Source organism: Hyperoodon ampullatus (assembly GCF_949752795.1).
Source record: "Hyperoodon ampullatus genome assembly, chromosome: 18".
Lineage (NCBI taxonomy): Eukaryota > Metazoa > Chordata > Mammalia > Artiodactyla > Ziphiidae > Hyperoodon > Hyperoodon ampullatus.
The window spans coordinates 55,349,908-55,372,510 of NC_136931.1; the positions used below are offsets into that span (position 1 = coordinate 55,349,908).

At 54.5% G+C, this 22,603-nt stretch overlaps 3 protein-coding genes across 4 annotated transcripts; all 3 read right to left on the bottom strand.

Moving 5' to 3' along the window:
- Window positions 1-522: 522 nt before the first annotated feature.
- RASIP1 (Ras interacting protein 1) lies at window positions 523-13,069 on the bottom strand (the record flags this gene model as incomplete). Of its 2 annotated transcripts, none has more annotated exons than XM_079723461.1 (11): window positions 523-929; window positions 1,502-1,649; window positions 2,690-2,862; window positions 3,068-3,311; window positions 4,722-4,825; window positions 4,944-5,095; window positions 5,326-5,363; window positions 6,069-6,722; window positions 9,779-10,134; window positions 11,653-12,332; window positions 12,933-13,069. In XM_079723461.1, 11 exons carry the CDS (start codon window positions 13,067-13,069, stop codon window positions 730-732), a joined length of 2,886 nt encoding a protein of 961 aa, XP_079579587.1. In that variant the 3' UTR covers window positions 523-729. The 2 variants fall into 2 exon arrangements, with proteins under 2 accessions (XP_079579587.1, XP_079579586.1); XM_079723460.1 differs by having other exon boundaries at window positions 4,722-4,837.
- A 644-nt stretch (window positions 13,070-13,713) lies between these two features.
- On the bottom strand, window positions 13,714-17,194 carry IZUMO1 (izumo sperm-oocyte fusion 1; the record flags this gene model as incomplete). Its single annotated transcript, XM_079723619.1, has 9 exons — window positions 13,714-13,840; window positions 14,082-14,289; window positions 14,632-14,785; window positions 15,050-15,150; window positions 15,340-15,420; window positions 15,768-15,788; window positions 16,052-16,138; window positions 16,521-16,595; window positions 16,957-17,194. 9 exons carry the CDS (start codon window positions 17,192-17,194, stop codon window positions 13,714-13,716), a joined length of 1,092 nt encoding a protein of 363 aa, XP_079579745.1.
- A 3,144-nt stretch (window positions 17,195-20,338) lies between these two features.
- Window positions 20,339-21,436, bottom strand: FUT1 (fucosyltransferase 1 (H blood group); the record flags this gene model as incomplete). The annotated part of the gene is made up of 1 exon (XM_079723687.1): window positions 20,339-21,436. One exon carries the CDS (start codon window positions 21,434-21,436, stop codon window positions 20,339-20,341), a length of 1,098 nt encoding a protein of 365 aa, XP_079579813.1.
- Window positions 21,437-22,603: the final 1,167 nt, after the last annotated feature.

Sequence of the window (22,603 nt, forward strand, 5' to 3'; positions counted from 1 at the left end):
CTGAGGGAGGAGGGGGCTGTAGACCTGAATTCCTGCGTTTGAAGAAAAAGAGGCAGAGGCTTGGACTCCTGGGCCCGAGGGAGGAGTGGGTTGCGGGCCCATACTTTCGGGTGTGAGGGAAGAGGGATTCCAGAACAGGGACAAGAAACGTTGAGATCCGTCAGTGTGCCCGACAGGCAGAAAGGTCCAGAAGGGGCTTGGGAACCCAGACTCCTGGGTCTGAGGGAGGAGGCTGGAGTATGGGCTATGGGAGGTCGAAGGGAGCGCTGGCTATTTCCCACTGGCAGGACTGAGGGCCTGATCTTTGGCAGAACAAGTTTAGGGCTCTGTCCTGAGATGTGTGGGAGGCCACAGTGCTCCTGGATTGGATTACATGCAAGAGGGCAAGCTGAGGCCATGGCTATAAATATCACGGAGGATTCGGCAGGAGCCCAATGCTCCAGGCAAGGGCCCTGATGCCTTATTCCACAGAATATCATCACTACCGCCCCCGAGTCTTAACAATAGAGGCATTGCCAATACCACAGATACCTTTATTGTTCCTGGCACTCAAATTCCCAAACCCATCTTCCCACGGTCCCATCTACTACCCCAAAACTCAAACTCCCAGCATTCCACGCGGGGAAAAACTACAACTCCCAGAAAGCTCTGCGCTCAGACAGGCTCCAGCCTCTAGAGGACAGAAGCCGATGAATTTTCAAGGTTCGCGCGCTCGCTTGCTATTGGTTTTCAAGAAGAAGTGGCCACGGGAGGTCCGTGGCGGTGATTGGCCGGCAGTTCCTGCTGCTCAAGATCCCAGAGGAGGCGGCGGAGCCTGCGCAGTTCACGGTGCAGGGCGTCGTCCGTCACAGGACCGGTGAGGCTGAGGCGCGAGCTGCCCAAGGGCAGGATGAGGGGAGGATGGGAGGAGAAGCTTTCGAAGATGTCCCCTATGAGACCAAATAAGTTGGAGTTAAGTTCTGAAAATGGGCGTGAGGCAGCAGTGTCGGGGATAGCCGAGACTGCGTCACGCCCGAAGCAAGGAAAAAAACCCCGGCAACTCCTGGAGCGGGGTCCCCTCAGACGCGACTCTTGGGAGTCCCCAAGCATCATGGGAACTGTAGTTCAGACTATGAAAGGCCACCGTTGCCTGGGAAACGGGCGATGCAGTTGGGTTCTTGGGTCCATTAGGGAGGAAGGACTGGGAACTTCGTTGTACAGATTCCTTAGAGTGGAGGGGCCTGGAACTCGGCCTCCTAGGTGAGGAGGAAAGAGGGAAAGAGGGGGAAAGAGGCTGGGGACCTGAACCGCTGTGAAGAAAATAAGGAGCTGGGGGCTTGAACTCCTGTATCCTGGGGGAGAATCCTGTATCCTGGGATCCAGCACTTAGATCCCGGGGCAGGAGAGGGCTAGGGGTCCAGTATCTTGGACCAGGAGGAAGGAGCTGGGGCTATGGATTCCTAGGTCCTGAGGACAGAAGAAAGCTGACAGCCGCAATGCCTCTGTTCCTATTTCTCCTCACCTGTGTCCACAGCATCTCGCTCTGCAGGGGGAGGATCCCAGGCAGGTGGAGGCCCGCGGCCAGGACCCAGCTGGTAGTGGCTGAGCAGATGGTGGAGCTGAGCAGGGGTCAGTGTGGGGTGGTCAGTTCGTAGGCTGCTCCATGAAGCCTGGTGGGAAGATGAGGTGGAAAATCTACGATCATTATGGGGCAGCTGAGAAATCCTAAGTGGAAGGCCCTCCATAGAAGAGGGCATGGATGTAGTGGGTAGGCAGTGATGTCTGTGCAATGTCTTTCAGGTACTGTGAGACATAGTTGTCACCAAAGTGATAGTGGGAAAGGGCGTACTCTCAGCTTTAAAAAAGAAAAACGTGATTTTCTTCGGAATACATGAGGAGGTAGGAGTAGGCAGGAGTGGAGAAGAATCAAAACTGACCATTCGTTTATGTTACTGTGTGCATAGATGTTCATTATTCTACTGTGGCTACTTTTTGTAACTGTTTGAAAATTTCTGTACCTAACCTAGATCTAGGCAACAGAATCATCACTGTGGTTAAAACAAGAGACTCAACCCAGATTGCCTGGGTTCAGAAGTCCCAGGCTACTCATTACCTTCTTGCAAACCCTGTGCCTCAGTTTCCTCACCTGTAAATTGGGGGAGAACAGGAACTACCTAACAGCGTTGTTAGGACGATTTAATATGGCAAGATTGTAAAGTACACAGAACTCTGGTGCTTATTAAATGCTCTGTAAAAGTTTGATAAATAAAAGTAAATAAATGAAATCAAGTGACTTAGCCTGCCTGATTCTCAGTTTCTTTGTTTCAACAAAATTGTCAATTAATAACCTACTTCACGAGGCTTAGTCAGCATTCAGTGAGAAGGGCTAAACACAGTATCTAGCATGTAGTTTACGTTCAAGGAATGTTTTAAACGTCACATTCCTTGGTCCCATACCAGACTTCCTGAATCAGCATGTCTGAGGGAGGGGACCCTGGAAACTATTATTAATAAGTCCAACTGGGATTCAGATGCCGCCAGACTTGGACATTTATGTGGCTGGCTTCCTTCTAGCTGCTGATGCATCACCCGTGGTGTCTGAACTGGGACTGGGGATAACATGGAGTCCAAGGGGAGATGCAAGGGTAAGCTGAATACAGAAGATGGATGAGTGGGATTGGGGACTCAGAGGTCAGGGGTCAGGAGTCACCTTGAGCAGGGAGGTGCGAGGCACACAGAGCAGGTTCACAGCTATGGAGAGTTTCCGGAAGAACTCGGTGGCAATGTCACCCAGCCCAGCCCCCTGCAGCCAGTCCAAGACAAGGTCCAGGTTGGTTCGGATTTGGACGGCTCGGGACCATTGATAGAAAGGTCGGCCTTGACCTGTGGGGGAAGGGTGTGAGCAGCAATGGGTGCACGGACTCTGCCCTCCTGCCTCCCAGACCTTTCCTGTTCTTCAGCTTGGGATCTGGAGCTTGCTCTCCAGAGTCCCCAAAGATGAGGCCTGAGCCTCTGATGTGTCTTAACTGATGCAGGTCTCAGTGGCTCCTGTCTCTGCTTCCCGGCCCCTTTCCAGACCAACCCTCACCTCGTTCCATCAGCGAGTTGAGAAGGGATGCATTGGAGAAGAAGAACAAGTAGCCGAAAGTCTGAGACACAAGGTCCGGGTGCAGCTCACACTGGCTGGTCAGTTCCAGGGCTGCTTGAAACACACCCAGGGTAGGTCTCAACCCTGGAGGCATGGCCCCCAGCTCGGCTCCAGGCCCCGGCAGCTCTGCCCCAGCTGTGAAAGGGTTACTATCCAGGAGAGCAGGCAGCGTTGAATACAGAGTCTGAGGAGACACAGAGACGCAAACAAGGGATCGGACTACAACTCCCTGGAAGCTTCAGGGTAGTAGAGCATGAAGGTACTGGGGAGCTCCACCAAAGGCTTCTGGGAATTGTAGTCCATTCTACCTTCAACACCCTAAAGGTCTCCATGAGCAAAATCCTACTTTCCAGATAGGTTCCTAGCATTCACCAGGCCTGGGATACCTCAAGTTTAAGAGAGGCTTTCCAGAAGTGTCTTGGGTATTTTAAGACCACCTCTGATGTAGTTCTCAGAGACAGCTCAAGGAGGACAAAGGACATTGAAAAAAGAGGCTCCCTTCAATCAAAGAATTATTTATCCAGAATTCCCGAAGGAAAGGAAAAGAATGGAGAGTCAGGAAGTGGGAGTGGGGTGGCAGTTAGCCAGTGGAAAGTGAGATCAGGCCAAGGACAGGAAATGAGGTCAGAGCCAAAGAAGAAATAAAACCACACTTGGCAGGGATGTACAGGAAGTGAAGCCTGGGAGGAAAGGGCTTCACAAATCAAGGCTGCTCAAGGAACATAGAGACAACCTGTCCCAAAATATCCCCTTTCATTCTACAGATAAGGAATGAGGCCCAACGTAAGACAGAAACCCTGAGAATTCCAAGAAGCAATATTAAGTTCAAGAGTGGGGGCGGTGGGACTTCCCTGGTGGCACAGTGGATAAGACTCCATGCTCCCAATGCAGGGGGCCCGGGTTCAATCCCTGGTCAGGGAACTAGATGCCACATGAGTGCAGCAACTAAGAGTTCGCATGCCAAAACTAAGGAGCCCACCTGCCGCAACTAAGGCCCAGCACAACCAAATAAATAAATATAAAAAAAAAAGAGTGGTGGCAGGGGACTGGGGTAGGAAGCAGGCCCTACAGGATGGGCACTACAGGGAGAAAAAGGTTTGTGGCTCAGAAAAGGGAATGAATTCAAAGCTATAGGAAGTGAGGTCAGCAAACACAGAAAGTGAGGCCTGAATAAAGAGGTTTAATTTAAATGACAGTGCCTAGTATTATTTGATCTATATTTATCTATCTATCTATCTATCTATCTATCTATCTATCTATCTAACTTATCAGTGACTTAAGAGTGGACTTAGAAAACAAGAGCTTGAGAAAGTGGTAACAGTGATATAACCAGGCAGTGAAGTCAGCCTATCAGGAGGGGATAGTTGCAGAGACAGGAAGAGAAGTCAGGAAGGCAGGAAGTGATGTAAGCTCAAACAGGAAGTGGTACCAGAACAGCAAAGTGCGAGGTGGGGGAGGGGCTGGGACATGGGAAGTGACGTCAGAGAAGCAGGAAATGTTGCTAGGTCAAATAAGAAGTGACACCAGAGCAATGTGATGTAGTTCAAACAGGAAGTGATGCTATGCCAAACAGGAAGCAGGGGTCAAGGCCAACCTTGGTGAGGTAGTAGACAGACTGCTGGAAGGTACACATGATGACCTCATCCAGGAGGGCCATAGCTTCGTCACACAATTCCAAGTCATTGCAGAGCTGTGGGTCTGAGGACAGGCATAGGAGTGAGAGGGAGAACCAGAGGCTGCCAGGCAGAAGCCCAGGTCCCCAGGTGCAAGGAACGGCAGGAGGCTTGGACAAGCATGGGCCTGGGTTAGAGCTCACCCTCCTGGTCGGCCTCCTTCTCCATCTCTAGCACCTTCTCCTGCACAAAGCTCAGCAGCTCCGTGGTGTTGGCCATCCATAGCATGAGTGGCCGCAACTCCACAGACACAGCCTCAGGGGTCAAGGGCACCTCAGGAACCCCCTCAGGGTGGCTGGGAAAAGGGGAAGGGACTTGTAATCCTTGCCCAATCCCCCCCAAATATGTCCAAGCCCCGAGATCTGGGTCTAACTGGGGTCAGAGTCCAACCCTCATTTCACAACTAGAAAATTTGAGTCCCAAAGAAGCTTGCACTAAAACATGCATGGAAATGTGAACATAGAACTGGCTGCGAATCCTGAGCCCTACATCACTCTACACCCTTCTCCCCAGAGTTTCTCTTACTTTTCTGGCTGACGGTCTCCAATTTCCTTAATCTTTTCCTGTGGAACAGTAAGATCAGAATTAAGGTGAGGTGGACGAGGAAGAGAGGCCTATGAGCTAATGCCCTGAGTTTTCCTTTTTGACAAGAGACTCTCCCCAATTTTCAAATGGACTCTGATCCTCAAGCTTCAGAAGAGTCAATCCTCTTCTTACAGTTTAACACACACACACACCTATGATTAAGAGTGATCTGTCTCCCTTTAGGTCTACTTCTGCTCAAATGGAGTTTCCCCCTATTCAAAAAAAACCCTCCTAAACCTTTCCTCTAACTAGGCCCCAGCTCAATAGGATGGAACTTTCCCCGCCTCTCCCCCCAACTCTGAATGGCTTCTCCCTGGCAGATCCATCTGCTGGTCCAGTGGGTTTGTTCTCACTCGCCTCCAAGAATGGTCTCGCCCACTACGGCTCCAACCTTCAGGGATCTCTTCCCCTACCCCATCTCCCAGGATGGTTTCTTCCAATATCCCCCGGCTGCAAAGATAGGTACTACTGTACTGTCTTCTCTTTAAGCACTGTGGATTAATCCACAACTCCCAGCATCCCTTGGGGCCCCTTGCTTCATAGCCCAAGCTCCCTCCTGCGGTATCCTGGGAGATGTAGTTTTGTCCTGCCCAACTACGGAACTAAGGTTGGAGGTGGCTAGAGGAGGCTCGGGAAAGGACCGGGGGCGCAGATGGGACTGGACGCAGGTTGGCAGTGCTCACCCAGACAGCCTCCTTGATGAGACGGGCCAGGCGGCCCAGCAGGCGAGGCAGGTGGCCCAGCTCCAGCTCCCGAGCTGAGTGCTGCACACACAGCGCCAGCAGCGTGGCGGGCCCCAGGGGCGGCAGGTCCCCGGCGCCGGCGGCCGCGGCACGCACGATCTCACCCAGCAGCGCCTCTTCCTCGCGCGGCCGAAAGCGCAGCACGGGCTCGCGGCCGTCCAGGTAGGCCGCCAGTGCCTCACCACGCTCCTGCAGGCCACGGCCACACAGGCGGCAAGAGAAAGCCCAGCCGGGGCCCGGCGGTGTGGCCCCGGGGCGTGCGGGCAGCCACGGAGGCCTCGCCGGCCCCGCACCCCCAGCGCGGGGGTCCTTGTACATGAACAGGAAGTGCTCACCAAGCCCCAGCAGGTCACCCGGATGCAGCTCGGTCTCCCGCAGCAGGAGGCACCCATTGTGCGTGACCGGGGCTCCCCGGGATGGGCGCACCATCGCGGGGGGCTCAGGGCCTGCGCGCACTGTGCAGTGACGCGGCAGGATGTCCGGGGCGTTGAGAAAGGTGTCTACATACGGGGCTGGGGACCCACCGCGGGCCGAGGAGTTCCCACCCCGGCCGAACACGTGCTGCTCCCGAGTCATCACATACACCACGAAGTCCTGGAGGGAAAGTGAAGATGCACTAAAGGACACCACTCCACGAGGACTGGATGCTTCTGAGGAAATCCCTTACCCACGATTGACTAGATCCCTTGAATGAGCACTTCCAAGGAGATCTCCTGGGATCCCAAAGGACTCACCAGTTACCTCCGACCTCCCATGAGTGGACTCTTCAAAGGCACTTCCTATGGTGAACTGTCCCATAACATCCATCCTGAAGACTGGATACGAGGAAACCCCTTTCTTGACATGGGCTCTACCATTTCCCTCCCTCAAAGAATGGATGCTTCCCGGGAGATCTTTTTCCAATGGATTCTCCCATCTTCTCACCTCCTCTTGAATGGACTCCTTCAAGGCAATCCCTTCCTACAGTGGATTCTCCCATAACATCCAGCCCAAAGAATGGGTGCTTCCAAGGACACCACATCTCCATTACTAAAATGGACTGTCCCACTACCCTCACCCTCTTAAGAATGGACCTTTCCGAGGAAACCTTCTTTCTCCTAGGAACTCTCCCATTTCCCTACCCCAGTCCCCACTTGACCAGCATTCCACCTCTGTGATGGAGGCTTTCAAAGACATTTCCCCTTCCAATAATAGTTTCTCTCAATATTCCCAAAGCAAGGATACCTTTAAAGAGACTTCCCCTTTGAACAAAGTTTTCTTCCGTTATCTCTACCCCATGAATGTACACTTCCAAGGAGACCCACTTTCTATAATGGACTCTCATTTTTTCCCACCCCATGAATTTACTTCCAAGGAGCTGTAATTCTACAATGGACTCACCTATTCCCCCCACTCCCAGGATGGAGGATTCCAAAGACACTCTCCCTCCCATCAATGGATGCTCTCAATATTCCCATCCCCAAAAAGGACATCTCCAAGGAGATCTCCATACAGTGGCACTTCTAGTAACCCCATCTTATAAATAGATGTTTTCAAGGAGACCCTCTTCTTATAATGGAGTGTCCCATTTCATCCACCAGATGAAGAGGTGCATTCCAGAAGACCCCTTCCTAAAAATGACTCTCCCATCTGCATCCTATAAAAATGGAAGCACTTTGTCTGACCCCCTTCCTAAAGTAGGCACTTCTGTTCCCCATTCATGTCTGAGAAAACAGTCATCCTGATATCCATAAATCCCCTCCCTACACTGAACTCTCTCCCACTACCTCCACCCCATGAATGCACATTTCTAAATTTCCTTACTACAATGTATTGGTTCATTTGCCTCTTGAGAAACATGGATCTTTCCATATTTCTGATCGCCTTCTGAAGGTAGAATCTCCTATTTTTCATCCCTGTCTGGAGGAATGGAATGATCCATAATACCCCAACCCCCTTTTTACAATGGGCTCTCCTGTTCCTTAACCCAAGAAGGGATTCTTCCACTGCACCTCACATGAACTCTCACATTACACACACCCATGAATAGATGAATGCAGACAAATTCCCCTCTACAAGAGATTAAACTCTTACTCCCATTCCCAAGGAATGGACACTTTCAATGAAGCCTCTTACAAAGAAATTTCTCATGAATCCCATCTGAAAGAATGGATGTTTCCAATGTTTTCCTCTCTTCCCATAATGCACTTTCTTATATTCCCAGAATAGATCCTTCCAATTTGACCATCTTTCCAAAATAGAGCCTCCTATTCACCAAACCTGTCTGGAGGAATGGGCTGTTATAATATATACAAAGCCCTTCCTACAATGAACTTGCCCTGTCCTGTTGCCCCAACAAGGAAGAATGAATTCCTCCAATGCAAGTTCTTTGAATAGTTTTAACCTCTCACCCATATACACATCCAAGTGACCTAACCCAGTTGGATCCCTCTCTGAGAGTAAAAATGGAACAGTTCAGTAAACTCCACCACCTTCCAGAGTGGGCTTTCCCATTGATTCCAGTTGTACCTGTTGAGCTTGGCTGTACCACTGTTACCCAAAGGTGGACAAAACCATAAGAATGATTCTCCTAATTATCACACACACACACACACACGAATATTTCCAATAATACATTACATTTCTTTAATGAAATAACTTACCATTGGCCCCCAACCACTAATCCTTTCTTTCTCTTGTTCCCCAACACTCAAACAAGTTCTCCTATTGCCACTCATATATGTAAAATAGAAGTATCACTACCACCTGTCCCCATCAACAATGCTCACAATCGTTCCAAAGTAAACCATCAACTTCAGAAAATGATTTAGGGACTTCCCTGGTGGTCCAGTGGTAAAGAATCTGCCTTCCAATGCAGGGGACTCGGGTTCGATCCCTGGTCGGGGAACTAAGACCCCACATGCCGCGGGGCAACTAAGCCCGCGTGCTGCAAAGTACGGAGCTCATGCGACACAACTAGAGAGAAGCCCTTGCACTGCAACGAAGAGTCCGCGCCCACAACAAAAGATCCCACATGCCACAAAGACCCAAGGCTGCCAAAAATAAAAATTAATTAATTAATTAATTTTTAAAAAATGATTCAATCCACTCCTCCTAAGACAACATAGGCTTACCCCGAACAAGATTCTAGGCATCAATCAAATTATCTCCCTCCCCAGAAGATACTCTTCCATTACTCTCCCCCAAGAAAGAGAGGCCTCCAAGAAGATCCTTCTAAAATAGTCTCTCCCAGGAGTTACCTGGTGGACTAGTGGTTAGAATTCCGGGCTTTCACTGCTGTGGCCCGGGTTCAATCCCTGGTTGGGGAACTGAGATCCCGCAAGTTGCGCAGCGCGGGAAAATAAAATAAAATATAAGATAAAGTGGGCTCTCCCATTCTCCCTGGAGGAAGACACTGCTTTCTCCCAACTTTGAAAGAAATGAATCATCGCCTACTTGCCCCTCCAGTGAAATCCTTCTCCGACATCTATCTCCACCACTCCCATTCTCTTCTCTGATATTATCTCCTACTCTGGAACCTGGCTGGGACCATACCTTCCAACATACCTGAGACTAACGCGACCCACGGGGTTCTGGGAGTTGTAGTTTTGCCGTCCATTCAACCGAAGGGTGGGGCATAGGTCTCTCTCGTTAGGACAGGTTGCGCTTACCTGGGCGTCCTGGTAGCCCTGCAGCAGCAGGAAGTAGGGGCGGTTGCTGGGGGCCTGGATGAGGCACTGGGTCAGTTGATCGAAGTCGCCGGGGTCTACAGGTCCGATCTGGGCATCGGCTGCCCCTGGGGCCATGCTAAGTGCCTGCTGCCTGCGCTCCTGCTGCCGCCGCCTCCGACCCTGCAGACTGAGCTCCGATACGCTGCGCCGCAAGGACAGGTTTTCCGAGCGCTCCTTGCCCCCGGACCCAGCCGAGGGCCCTGACCCCGACCCCGGGCCAGGACTGGCCAACGCCGCCCCACCTGACGCCGCGCGGGAGCGGTTCTTCTGTGGCCGCCACGAGGGGGCGCCCGTGCCTGCCGAGAGAGATGGAGAAAGATGAGACGGAGACTGGAAAGAGCTAGAGTTTCTAAAGAGACAACTGGCTGCAAAGAGGTGAGGCTGCTTCCCACATTTAGGTTTTCGCATATGCTGTTCCCTGTGCCTGGAACATACTTCCTGCTTGACTCCTACCCATCTTGTAATTTCAGCTCATAAATTTATTCATTCTTTCAGTTAATATTTTTTGAGCCCCTACTATGTGCCAGGCACTGTTCTAGGCACTAGAACTGTTCACGAAGAACCGAGAGGATACTGCCCCAAGGAAAGGAGAAACCACCTCCTCTTGAAAACACCCTTCCCTGACATTCCAGGTCGAAGCAGAGAAGGGCACCACTGGCACTCCAAACTTTGTCACACACAGCCCTGGCATCTAGTAGGTGCCCAGTGGAAATGAGCTGAATGAGTGAACTGATGTTTTTCTCACTGGGCTGTGAAATCTAGAAGGGCGGGAACTTGTCAATGTCCCCACTGTATTCCCCCAGGGCCCTAAATAATGTGTGGCGCACAGAAGGTGTTCAGTGAATGCTTTTTGGAAAAAAAGAAAAAAGAAAAGAAAAAAAGACAATGATGGTTATAATTGCCATTCTTTATTTAGCAACTACTATGTGCCAAGCCCTGTGCTAAAACCCTTTATATGCATTATATCATTGAATCTTCGCCTAGGATTTTGCTGTGTTTAACCAGCGAAGAAAGCCCATGAGTGTAACTGCTACACCACTCTATCTCCCAAAGGGAGACTCGGGAACGGAAAAGCTGTGAGAAGGCTCCCTGAGCAGACACTATCTTTGTGAGCCCAGCCCCACCCCTGCCAGACTGTGCACCCCCTCTTTGTTATTTCATCACAGGCGCACCTCCTGTTCCAGGCCGGGCCTTCTCAAATACTAGGCCCCCAAGCAGCCTGGTCGTTGGCCAATACAAATACCGCTTCATTTCCCGTGCACCACCCTCAAGCCCCCACTCAGGCTTTGCAGCCAACCCAGCCTATGGTCACCTGGTCCAAGGCCCACCCTTCTGAAGCTCCGCCCTTTCTTAGGCCCTGATCTAATAGCCCATTTCCTCACCCTTCTAGCTTCCATCCACATAGGCCCTGCCCCTCACGAGCCAATTCAACCTACTACTTAGAGGCCATCTGCCATCAGGACCAACCACTCATCTGCCCCGCGCAATATCTCCGCCTTCCTATTACTCCATTCCGCGGCCCCGCCCCAGCATCGCAGGCCCCGCCCATCAACTGCACCTATCCCAGGGGCAAAGTCCTCGGGCCTAGGCCATCTGGCTGACCTAGGTCCTGCCCCACCTCCGCCTTCCCCTAGACCCAGTGCTATAGGTCCCGCGCAGTCCCCGTCCCGCGGACCCCTCCCCCGGCGCCCTCCGTCCTGTTCCAACAGTCCCCCAGGCCCGCCCACCCTGGCTCCGCCCCAAGTCCCACCCATCCCTCCGCAGGCCCCCGCCCCCAGAATCCGGCTTCCCCACCCCACCCACCCCCAGCTCACCGTCGCCGTCTGCCGCTCCGAAGGCTTCCTGCTCCAGGCGGCGCGCCTCCTCGCGGCCGCGCAGCTCGAAACGCCGCGCCCAGCCGGGCCGCGCCCGCCACAGCTCCTGCACCAGCAGTGGGCGCTCCGAGTCGCCCAGAACTCGCAGGTGCTCCGCCCGCCACTCGCCGCTGCCCATGGCGCCCGCCGCGGGCCGGCCCAGCGCGTCGCACAGCGCGAAGGCGTCCACGCAGCTGCTCTCGCCGGGGCCGCTGCCGGGGCTGCCGGCCAGACCGTAGCGCTCAAGCGCCTCGGCCACCAGCTCGCGCGCCGTGGAGCGCGCCGTGGCCAGCACGCTCTTGTAGTTGGCGCCCGAAGCCAACCCGGCGCCGAAGATCTTGAGGACCCCCGGGGGCGCCGTGGCGCGGGCGGCCAGTGGCGGCTCGGGGGCCACGCCCGCCGCCAGCTCCGGCAGCTTCTTCTCGCTGGCCCAGCGCTGCGCGGCCCCCGGAGTGCCGGGGGCTCCCGCGCCACCGGACCCCGTGGTCCCCGAGCCCCGAAAGAGCTGAGAGATGCGCTTGGCGCGGCTCCCTGAGGCTCCCCCGGCCGCCTTGACCGCGCCCACTCGCCGCAGCTCCACGTGCGGCGGCGGCGGGGGCAGTGGCTCGCTGCTGCGGCTCCCCGTGTCCGAAGACGAAGACCTGGGAGCCCACCGGCGAGCAGAGACACGGGAGAGAGAACCAGAAAGACATGCAGAGACGGGGGTAGGGGTTAGAAAAAGAGAGAGGTGGGCAGAGACCCACGGGGGGGGGGCAGGGAGGAACAGAGACCCAGAAAAGGAGGGACAGACACCCAGAGTTAGTGGGGGACAAACACCCACAGAAGGACGAGAGAAGCGGGGTGTATAGAGATGGGGGGTGGCGTGCGCAGAGGCCAGAGGCAAAGAGAGAGCGAGGGAGAGAAAATAAATAAATAAAGGCGAGTCCCACAGAAGGAAATTCCAAGAGGTGAGCAGGGAGAGGAGGAAGGTGGACCAAACCGCTACTCCTTCTGTGTCCCTATCCCCGTGTCCACCGGCCTAAGCCCATCTCCAGGCCCAGCACTTCCCTCACCGGACCCTATATCGCTGGGGCCCACTGTCCCCTACCGCCTGCCATCTCACTTGCCCATTCAGGACAGGAACTGGAGCCAACTCTTTCCGGTTCCCTGGCATTACCCAGTGCAGGGACTGGGTCATAAACAGGGACAGATGGGAGGCAGGTGGGGCAGGGGGCAGGAGCCGTGAGGAGGTGGGCACTCACTTGACAGAGACAGCGCTGGGCCAGCGTCGACCCAGCTTGGCCAGCTGCTTCCTGGGAGAATTGATCCACAGGCCCACCGGGAGATGGAGCTTCCCAAAACGGGGGCTTCCGCCCTCCTTCCGCTCACCAGATAGCATGGCCCTAAGGGAGGGTGGATAAAGCCCCAGCTCCTGAGGCCTTGAGAGGTAGGGATGGGTTGAAGCGGGGGACCTGGACTCCTGAGTCAGAGGGAGGAGGGGTCTGGGACCCACACTCCAGGATCTGGGTGGAGGAGGAGAGGATGGGAGCCCGGATTGCTGGTTGCTGGGATGGGGGGGTGGCTGGGGACTGACTCCTGGGTCTGAGGGAGGAGGGTGCTGGACTCCTGGGTCCCCAGCTCTTACCGTGCTTCGGGTCCCGGCAGCACCCGGGGGCCCTGGCTCCGCTTGCCCTGGTTGGTTCCTGACCCCGCTGCTCTTGTTCAGCCTTTGCCTCTGCCCCAGCTCCCAGCACTGGGTGGGGGACAGGAAAAGGCAAGAGGAAACCGGCAGGAAGAGCGGGGAGGGGGCGTCCTGTGAGGGGACCGGGCCTGGGGGAGGAGACCTGGGGAAGGCTGGCCCGGCCCCACTCCTTGATTCTGGAATTACATCGCAGCCCGTTGGCCCCTTCCAGGACCCACAGGACCAGGTTCCCAGCCCCTCCTCCCTCAGACAGAAGACCATCCCCAGGCTTCCCTAGGGGGACCAAAAGTTAGAATCAGGCCGGAGGAGTGAGTCAGATACTTAGACAACCAGATAAATATTTATTTTCTCCTTGATTCTTCGGCCTTTTCTTCTGAAACCCCAGAGTCCTGAGCAGCTCCACTGCCAGTGCTGAACCAGGAGGACTTTATGAAATCGATCACTTTCCCAGACCGAGAGAAAAGTATCCTTGTTGGGGTACAAATAGCAGAAACAGGTTAGGTCCTAATGAGGGAGGAACACCCCTCTCGGCCTCCCTATGTTTGGTCTGATTCTAGCAATTATCCAAGCTTCGCCCTCCCAGGTAAGCCCCGCTGCCAGAGGAAGTCCGGCTCTCAGCGTTCCTTGGCTGGAGACCCCCTTCTGTATTAGGTAGTTGGAAGCCCCCGCCCCTCGCTCCAAACCCTGCCTTCTTCAGTGGGCAGCTCACGAGGTGGCAACGCTGGCTATCAGCACGACAAAGAGCCAGATCAGCAGCCCGACCAGGCGGCTTCTCAGCACTTTCTCTGGCTTCGGAGACTGTGACTGGAGGGTTGTGGCCGTCTGGGGGCGATCCAAAGTCACCTCACCTGGGGCCTCCTCATCCTTGGTTTCAGTGTTTGGTGACGGTATCTCCTCCACGATTCTTTTGGGCAATACTGATAGAACAGGGGTAGGGAGTAGTCCTGGGAGGGCGCAAAGGTCCCGCCAAGGCCAAGGCAAGCTCTCCCCACAGTAGCTTGCCCCAGGACCCAGGACCCAGGCCCTCCGGGTCATAATCACACCTCCAACTGCGTGAAGCCCAAACACACCCACAAGGGAGCCCTGGCCCAGTGGCCAGAAGCCACACTCAGGACAGGAAGCCATACCCTCGTGGCCTGAAACCACACCCCGACGGGAAGTTATGCCCCATAAGCCACGCCCCTGAAGCAGGCCACTCCCCTGAAGCACACATACACCAGGACCCTGAATCCCACTTCTCTCAACTCCCCAGCACTGACCTGTGACATGAAAATACATGATCGTGGCTGGACTGGATTGCACGGAGCCCAGCTCGCAGCGGTACATGCCTGCATCCTTTGGACGCACCATGGTCTTGGTCAGGGTGGGCTCCTTCCCCTTGGACATCAAGGTCTCAGAATTGTTCCCCCAAACCTAGACCCAAGCTCAAAGTGTCACAGAGGCCTGGGGAATTCGGGGGTTGGGGAGTACAGGGGTGAGAAAATCATGGGGCTTCAGTGGGGAGATGGGAGTCCAGGGTGTACTGGTCAGGGCATGGGGTCCCAGGGGATCAGAAGAAGCCAAACTTGGTAGGTCATGGGTCATGGGCATTATGGGTGCAGGCCTGTGGAGACAGGGGCCAGGGGGCTCATGCAAGCCTGATGGAGTTCAAGGGTAACGGGAGTTGGAGGGCCCCACCCTGTAAAAGCTGTAGTCGGTCAGGCCTTGGGAGATTTTATGCCAGTTGAGCTCACAGTCCAGGATCATATCTTCCATTTGATGGACCTTGACTTTGCGCTCTGGGGATAGGGGGTTACTGTGGGGTGCTCTTTCACGGTTCTGGACCCTCTCCCAACCCCCTTCCACTTGGTCTCGCCCCGCCTTTTCTTGTTGGCTGTCTCCAGTCTCCGACCCCTTTAGACTCTAGATGTCTCCTCTGGCTCCGCCCCTCTTGCGCCAACCCCTCCGGCTGGGCCCAGCTCTCTCACCTCCGCAAATCGAGGACTTTCGACAAGAGTGAACCTGCTTCTGGCAGGTACTGCACCAGATCAGAGGCTGCAACATCAAACCTGAAGGGGCAGGATCGAGGCTGTGTTCTCCCACTAAGAGGCGGGGCTAAGAGGAGAGGGCAGGGCCAAGGGCTGGGGCGGGCTCAAGAGCCGAATCCTGAGGAGGTCAGCCTGCGGGGCTGGGCTAGAACACAGCCCTGTAGGAAGCCGGTCTAACCAAGCTCAGTAAAGAGTGCAAAAAGTATATGCCCGCTTCCCAAGAAGTCCGAGGTGCAAAAGGAATACGGGAGACCCAGGAACCTCTCCACGCGGAGAATGTAAAAACACACAGACCCAAAAGACGGAGGCTGGGTATTCACGGGGCAGGGATGAGGGATAGAGGACCAGTTCCCATAATCCGGACTCACCACATTTGTTGGGACAAAAAGCTGCCTCGGTAGAAAGAATTTAAAAAAAAAAAAAATCAGATTTCTGTGTTAAAGGGGATGAGAGAGGGGGTGAAGGAACAGGCTAGGGCTGGGGCTCTTGAGTTCCAGGAAGGAAAGACTTGGGTGTCTGGACCCCTGGTTCTGAGGGAGGAAGGGGTTGGGAGAGCTGATGGATGGGTCTCAGAGAAGCAGAAGGCTGGGGTCAGGGACTCTTGGACTGTGAAAAGAGAAGGCTGAGATGCCGGACTCCCATCTTCTCTCACCCTCTTTTTGAAACTGAGCAGCGTAGCTGGCAAAGTTATCCTTTGCCAGGTGCAACATCCAGAACAGCTCCTTCACGAAGAGCTCACCTGGGAAGAAGCAGGATGACGCAGAGTAGTCCCCACCCCCACCCTCCTGCTCCTCCCAGATGTGAGGTACAGGAAGTTGACCTCTGTCTGCAGAGCCTGGCTTTTGGGTCTTCTCAGGGAAAGACAATAAAATTTAATGACCACTTAACATAATGCTGGCCACTGGGCTAAGCAACAACTGGGATGAAGGCTCTGTTATGGTTTCCATTTTAGAGGTGACAAAGCGCTCAACGCCACACAGCTAGGAAACCGGCAGAGCCAGAATTTGAACCTAGGCAGTCTGGTTCCAGAGTCCAGTACCTGACCACCAGACCAGGTGTCACCAGCAATCACTTCCCTGAGAGTTTCTGGAAGCCCTCTCCTGCCCCCTCTGTGCATTTACCTTTTACATCACTGTCCATGATGCGTTTCAGATCCTTCAGCAAACTCCAAGCTGCCTTTTCCAGGGTGGCCTCATCTGTGGGGGGAGATAAACCCCAGATTCCAAGCATTGCTGTCTCGTTGGCTCACCTAGTCTTAGAAACTACAACACCCATGGGGCCAATGGGCAAGGATTGGCCTGGTAAAGGGATTAACCCACGCCGTTGCCTTCTGGGAGTTGTAGTCTTATTTATTACATACCGAATAAAATTGCAGGATAAAAGGTAGGGAGAACAGTATTTGCCAGCCCTTGGGGAACCCCAGAATCTGCATCCCAGCCTTCTCCATTCCCGAACCCAGGAGACTGTACCCCCAGCCCTTTCTCCCCAGCACCTCCCAGCAATCCTAGCCCCAGACCCCTCCTTTCCCAGGACCCAGGAGTCGCACTCCGCCCTCACCGACGACCCCCATATAGGAATCCTCGTCAATCGGCAGGTCCTTGAAAGCTTCCACTGTCTGCTTTACCCTTTTCATCACGGTTTTGTGATGCCTGGCCTCCAGGTGGCCAGGCAGGTAATCCGTCTCCAAGGAGTTTAGCGCCTCCACGACCTTTGGATCACACATCACACAGCCCCGGGCAGGAAGCAGGCAGCCGGCCAGAGCCGCCACCAGGAGGGGAAGCTGCCGCGGCCCCATTGCGGCCAGAGCGCGCAGTTCGCGCCGAACTGCGGGAAGGCTCCTCTTACGCCAAACCGAGAAGGTGAACGCTAAACGGAGAGAAACCCTTCCCCGAGACTAATGGAGCCCCAATTTGCAGGGCGCACACTTCTCATTAGAAAACCGAGGAGTCCCGAAGCACTCTCAACAGCCGCAGCCCGACCTTGACTCCTGACTGTTGTACCTTCCAACACTAGGGTTCGCTGAAGAGTCCAGGTTCTGAGGGCTTTCAGAGAGGACGAACACAGCCCTGTAGGAAGCCGGTCTAACTCTTTTCCACTCTTTTCCCCACGACTAAAATTAAGGATTTTGGCGGAGGGGGCTGGTGAGGGTGAGGTTGGTTGCGTGGTATAGACAGTTTTTAACTGGGGGTCACAGCCACGGTTCGCCCCTTACTAATAGGAGCTCCCAAGCCTCTGCCTTCCGGCTACCCACGCGGGACCCCAAATGCCCAAGAGATATTCCCTGAGGTTTCCTTGGCCTCGCCCAGAAGCCCAGCTCTTAGTCTGATTGGACCGCAACAAAGGGAGGCCCCGCCCATAGCTCCATGATGTCACAGCCCCCTTTTCAGACTAGAACTTTCCCAGCGTCTACCGAAGGGGACTTATCCTGTGGGCTCTGGTTTCCAAGCTAAGGAAGGGGCTTCTAGCCTTCAATCTCCGCCTCTCTCTGGGCCCCAGGACCCAGGCTTTTGGCTAGCTGACCACGGCCCTCGGGAAACACTGTCCTCTAGCCACGAAAACGTGGGACGTGGCCCTTTCTAGCCCTAGGACTACGACTCCCAGAAGGCCCTGGGGTCTCTCCATAGCAGATTACTGCAGACAACCCCATAGCTTTATGGGAAATGTAGTTCAAGAATTATAATATTGGGACTTCACTGGCGGTCCATCGGTTAAGACTCTGCGCTTCCACTGCAGGGGACTCGAGTTTGATCCCTGGTGGGGGAACTAAGATCCCGCATGCCAAGCAGCGCGGCCAAAAATTGTTTTTTAAAAAAATTATAATCTTTGCTCACTCCCCGATCCACCCCTCCACCTTCTTTCTCCAGCCTCGGGCTGGATGCTGAGGTCCCAGGGGAAAGAGAGGTCTGGAGGGCAGTGCTGAGAGTCCGGGAAAGGAATTGGGTCTCTGAGACCATAACTCACACAAGTGCAGTAACAAGGGGGGCAGGAACAGTATCCCAAGACAGGAGAAGTGAGAGTCCCCGGAAGCTCCACACCTTTACTCCTACTCACTTACACACAGCCTCATGCCTCAAAAAAACCTGCAGAGACGGGTTGGTGATGAGGATTTTTAATTCATACCTCCCTCTCTCCCACCTATGGCAGCTGAGTAGGGACTGGTCCCCCAAAACTCCCTGAGAAGACTAGGAAAGGGCTTAAATTCTCAGACAACTCTGTAATTAAAGTGTCTACCTTCGCTTCCTTCAAAAAGCCTCAAGGGAGTCCTGAAATCTGAGTCAAGGATCCCATCCTCTTTGGCCAGACCCTGTGCTCCTGCCTGGGTTGGAGACCAGTCTTGGGTCTGCATACCTTCTGATTCTTTCATCCCTGACTTACCCAAAGCCAGATTTAGAGGCTCTGTGAATTCAGGAGCAGGGAGTGGTTGGCAAGGGGCACAATACCCGCAGCTTTCTGCAAGCCCACAGGGCACCCTTACACCAACTGACTTTCAGTAAATCAACCCCATTGTTACCGAGTCCAAGCTCGCTGCATGACAGGCCAATAAATTGGGAGATGAGGTATTGAGGCAAGGAACAGTGACTTCATTCAGAAAGCCGGGTGTTTGAGAAGAGGGCAGACTAGTGTCCTAGAGTACCATCTTACGGGGCCTGGATGCTAGTTTCTTTTATAGAACAGAGAGGGGGAGGAGGTGAGGAAGTAAAGTAAAAGGCCATAAGTCTTGCAAAACATCTCCTGGCTTGGCAAGCATCGGGGAAGGGGGGTGTTAATTTCTTCTTTCTTGCAGTCCTTCATGGGTGGGCGGGCAGGATGTTTCCCTGTGAGCTGAACAAAGGCACTTTGGTTTAACATTCAGGCAGAGGGGCAGGGTTCCCCATGCAGACCATTATGTATGCTTATAGCTATAGATAGCATCCTTTTAGTGATTATAGTAACAAAAGCAAGGGAAAGCAAAAGTTAACATAAAAGAAACAGATCCAACATGGAGTGAGATTTTGTTCTTCCCTGTTACACCATCACTCTCCAGCAGCCCAGCTGCAGAGGAGGAAACTTCCTTAATTGGGTAAAGCAACATGAACTTGGAGCCAGGATGTGCATGTCTACCTTTGGCAGTTTTGAGCTTAAAAAAAAAAAAAAAAGGTGTCCCTAGATCTCTGCAGAGCCTTGCTCCTTAAGCGGCAGCATTCAGCAGCACCCCTTCCCCCACCCCTCCCACGTTTTAGCACATCTGTGGTTTTCCGGGGCTGAAATGTTGCGTAAAGTTCCACTTGTCACACAAACTGCCCCAGCTACAGAGAGTTTGTCGTCCATCAACCTTTCTAGCAGTGGTGAGGTGTTGGGCTGCTGGTTTTACCTTTGTTAGCTTCTTTGCCGAGGTAATCTGGAATTCCAGAATCCCAAGCCCTCTGGAAGGTCCCCACAGGGTTCTTTACAGGCATTAGAGCTGACCCTCTCTGGAAAAAATCCCTCCTCTGGAATCATTCCAGAAACACAGACGGGAAGATGGTGAGTGCTTGCTATAGCACATCCATGAGTTCCTTCTGTCCTGATGACCCAGGGAAGAGAAATAACTCTTCTCAAAAAGACCAGGATGGTCAATGCTGGAACAGGGAGTTCCCTGTTCCTGGTGGGGCAGTGATCTAGAAGTACTCTGGATATGGGCTGGGAAGAACAGGTGGGTACTGTGCATTCTAGAACTGCCATGAGCTTCTGCAGACATTGCCAGACATCATGAAAAGATCTTCCATTGATTCTAGAATGTTCTGGCAGTTGCAGAAAGCCAGCCCCCCTTTTTCTCCAAGTCTAACCAACTAGAATCACTCTAGAAATGGGTGTCCACCAGCTGCAGGACCACCAGCTTCTCCAGAAGCTGCTGGGCTTCCAGAGATACATGACACTGGCCCTAGGTTGATCAGACTATTTCAGAAAGTCTCCCTGCTGCTCAATGCTCAGCCAACATCTGGAGCGGAGTCAAGTCTGCATTAATGCCCACCCACTCAGGCAGGAAGGCGGCCTGGGGTTTAAAGATATTCAGGAAGCTGGAGTTAGGCAGGGTAAAGTTGGCCAGGTAGACGGTGTTTCCACCAGCCAGGTAGGCGGCCCAGAAGCCGAAGGTGCCAATGGTCATGATGGTGTGGTTGCACTGTGTGAGCAGCGCAAAGTCCTTGCTGGGGGCATGTTCTTGCCCATCGCCAGCGAAGATCACATCCCCCCAGGAGGTGTCGATGTTTTTCTGGCACCACTCCATGCCGTTGCTGGTGACCACAAAGATCGGGGCTTCATGCCGGGCCCGGAACCAGTCCATAGCCTGCTGGAGGTAAGCGCGATCACCCACTACACCCTTCCAGTGATAGGGCATCACCTGCAGGTAGTCCCCACGGCGCACGTGGACACCCACGAAGGTGCTCGGGCGGTCCCCCGTGCGGCTGAGCCGGAAATGACTCAGTAAACTCTGGGCCTCTCGCCGAAGGTGGTCGTGCAGGGTGAACTCACTGCGGATCTGTTCCCGGAGATGATGGAAGAAAGTCCAGGAGGAGGGGTAACCGCTGAGCTTCAGCCAGGGCTCCTTCAGCTGGGCATACTCCTCCGACATCCAGTCATGAAGCTCCATCTCCCGCCAAGGCGTATGGTTGTTCACCTCAGGTGCCAGCACGGGCAGGGTGATGCGGAAGATGGGGGCCAGGGTGGCATGCATGGCAGGCTGGATGAAGGCCTGGCGGCCGTTGAGCTGGGCCAGGGCCAGCAGCGTGGCGTACTGCCCCATCTGGTTCCCAAGCCGGCCATTTGGATAGATAGTCCAGGTTCCTGAGAGGGAAGCACGATGCTTGGGGCAGGAAAAAGAGGCATTGGGGTTTATGGGTGTGCCCGACAGGCAGATGATGGCCACAGGGGATATCACTGGGTTACGGTCTGGGCAGAGGGCAGACAGGCCTAAGCCATTGTGAAAGAGGTCTTGGTGGACGTGGAGGAAGACGATTGAGGCAAAAACACAGGCTAGCAGGAAGGTCAGACAGAGGTGACGGAGCCTGGGTGCCCACATGGCTGCAAGGGAAGAAAAGTGAATTACAAGATACTCAAAGCTTGAGAATGAATGTCAAGGAGGAGACGCCCGAGAGAATGAGGAAACTCTGGGTTTGGACACCTGGGTCTGAGGGAAAAGGGGATCAGGGCTCCTGGATCTGAATTAGGAGAAGCTAAGGGCTTGGAATTTCGGCAGATGGAAGATGGTGAAAATTAGTGGTTTCCAAAATAGCAATGGTCCAGGACCTTGTCCTCACATCTTGGAATTTCACTGTCCCAGGCAGTAAGGCCCACTGACGTTGGACACTGTTCCCCCAACTCCTTTCTCAGTGAACCTGTGTGTAAGGGGCGGAGTCCACCACGGAGGTGGCAGGAAGCAACAGGCCAAGTAGAACATGAGAGGCTGGAGGTCCAGGCCTGGATGGGGGATCTTGTTTCCTGGAGAAGCAGGAGTTGGGGGTCGGGGTAGAGGAGACTCCTGGGGGTCATAGGGGGTTAGAGGTTGGGGGAGCGCCTCCTGGGACTGAACGCCCGATTCCGGGGTCCGAGGCATCTGCATTTCTCACTTACCTGAGCTCCACAGTCAGCTTGGCGTGAAGGAGCGTACCGGCCCCAAGTGCAGCCCACATCCGGCGGCCCCCGGAACCCTGGACTCCAGGTTCCCAGGCCCGACAGGCCTCCCCCCTACACGCCGCCTCCCCCGACTGGCTGCGAGGGCTCGGGAAGGGGAAGTAGGAGAGGGGACGCGGTCCGGAACATCCCAGCCCCCACCTCTCCGGCCGGCAGGTAGCTCGGAAGAGGAGCCCCGCCCCTTCCCTGGCGCCAAGCCCCAGCTCCCCGGTCTAGGGCCGCAGCCCCCGCCCTCTGCCCTCCCCCGGACCAGGAGACCCGCGCCCCAGCCCCCCTCCTGCCTGACATCGGCCAGCCCGGGGCAGCCTACCTGGCCTCCTAGCAGCCCATCCTTCCGTGGACACCGAGATCCAGCGCCCAGCTGCAACGCTGGACCCAGCGCTTCGACCTCTCCCTCTTCCCTTCCAGTTTCTGGGTTCGCCATCCGCCCTGTGTACCTGGATGCGCCGAGTCAGGCCACGGCCCAGCGGCTTCCGCCCTCCCGTGCGGATGCAGAACCTGTTAACCTGGCTGCTCCATGGGCGGGTGCAAAGCCTCCGTCGGCTCTAAGTCCCGG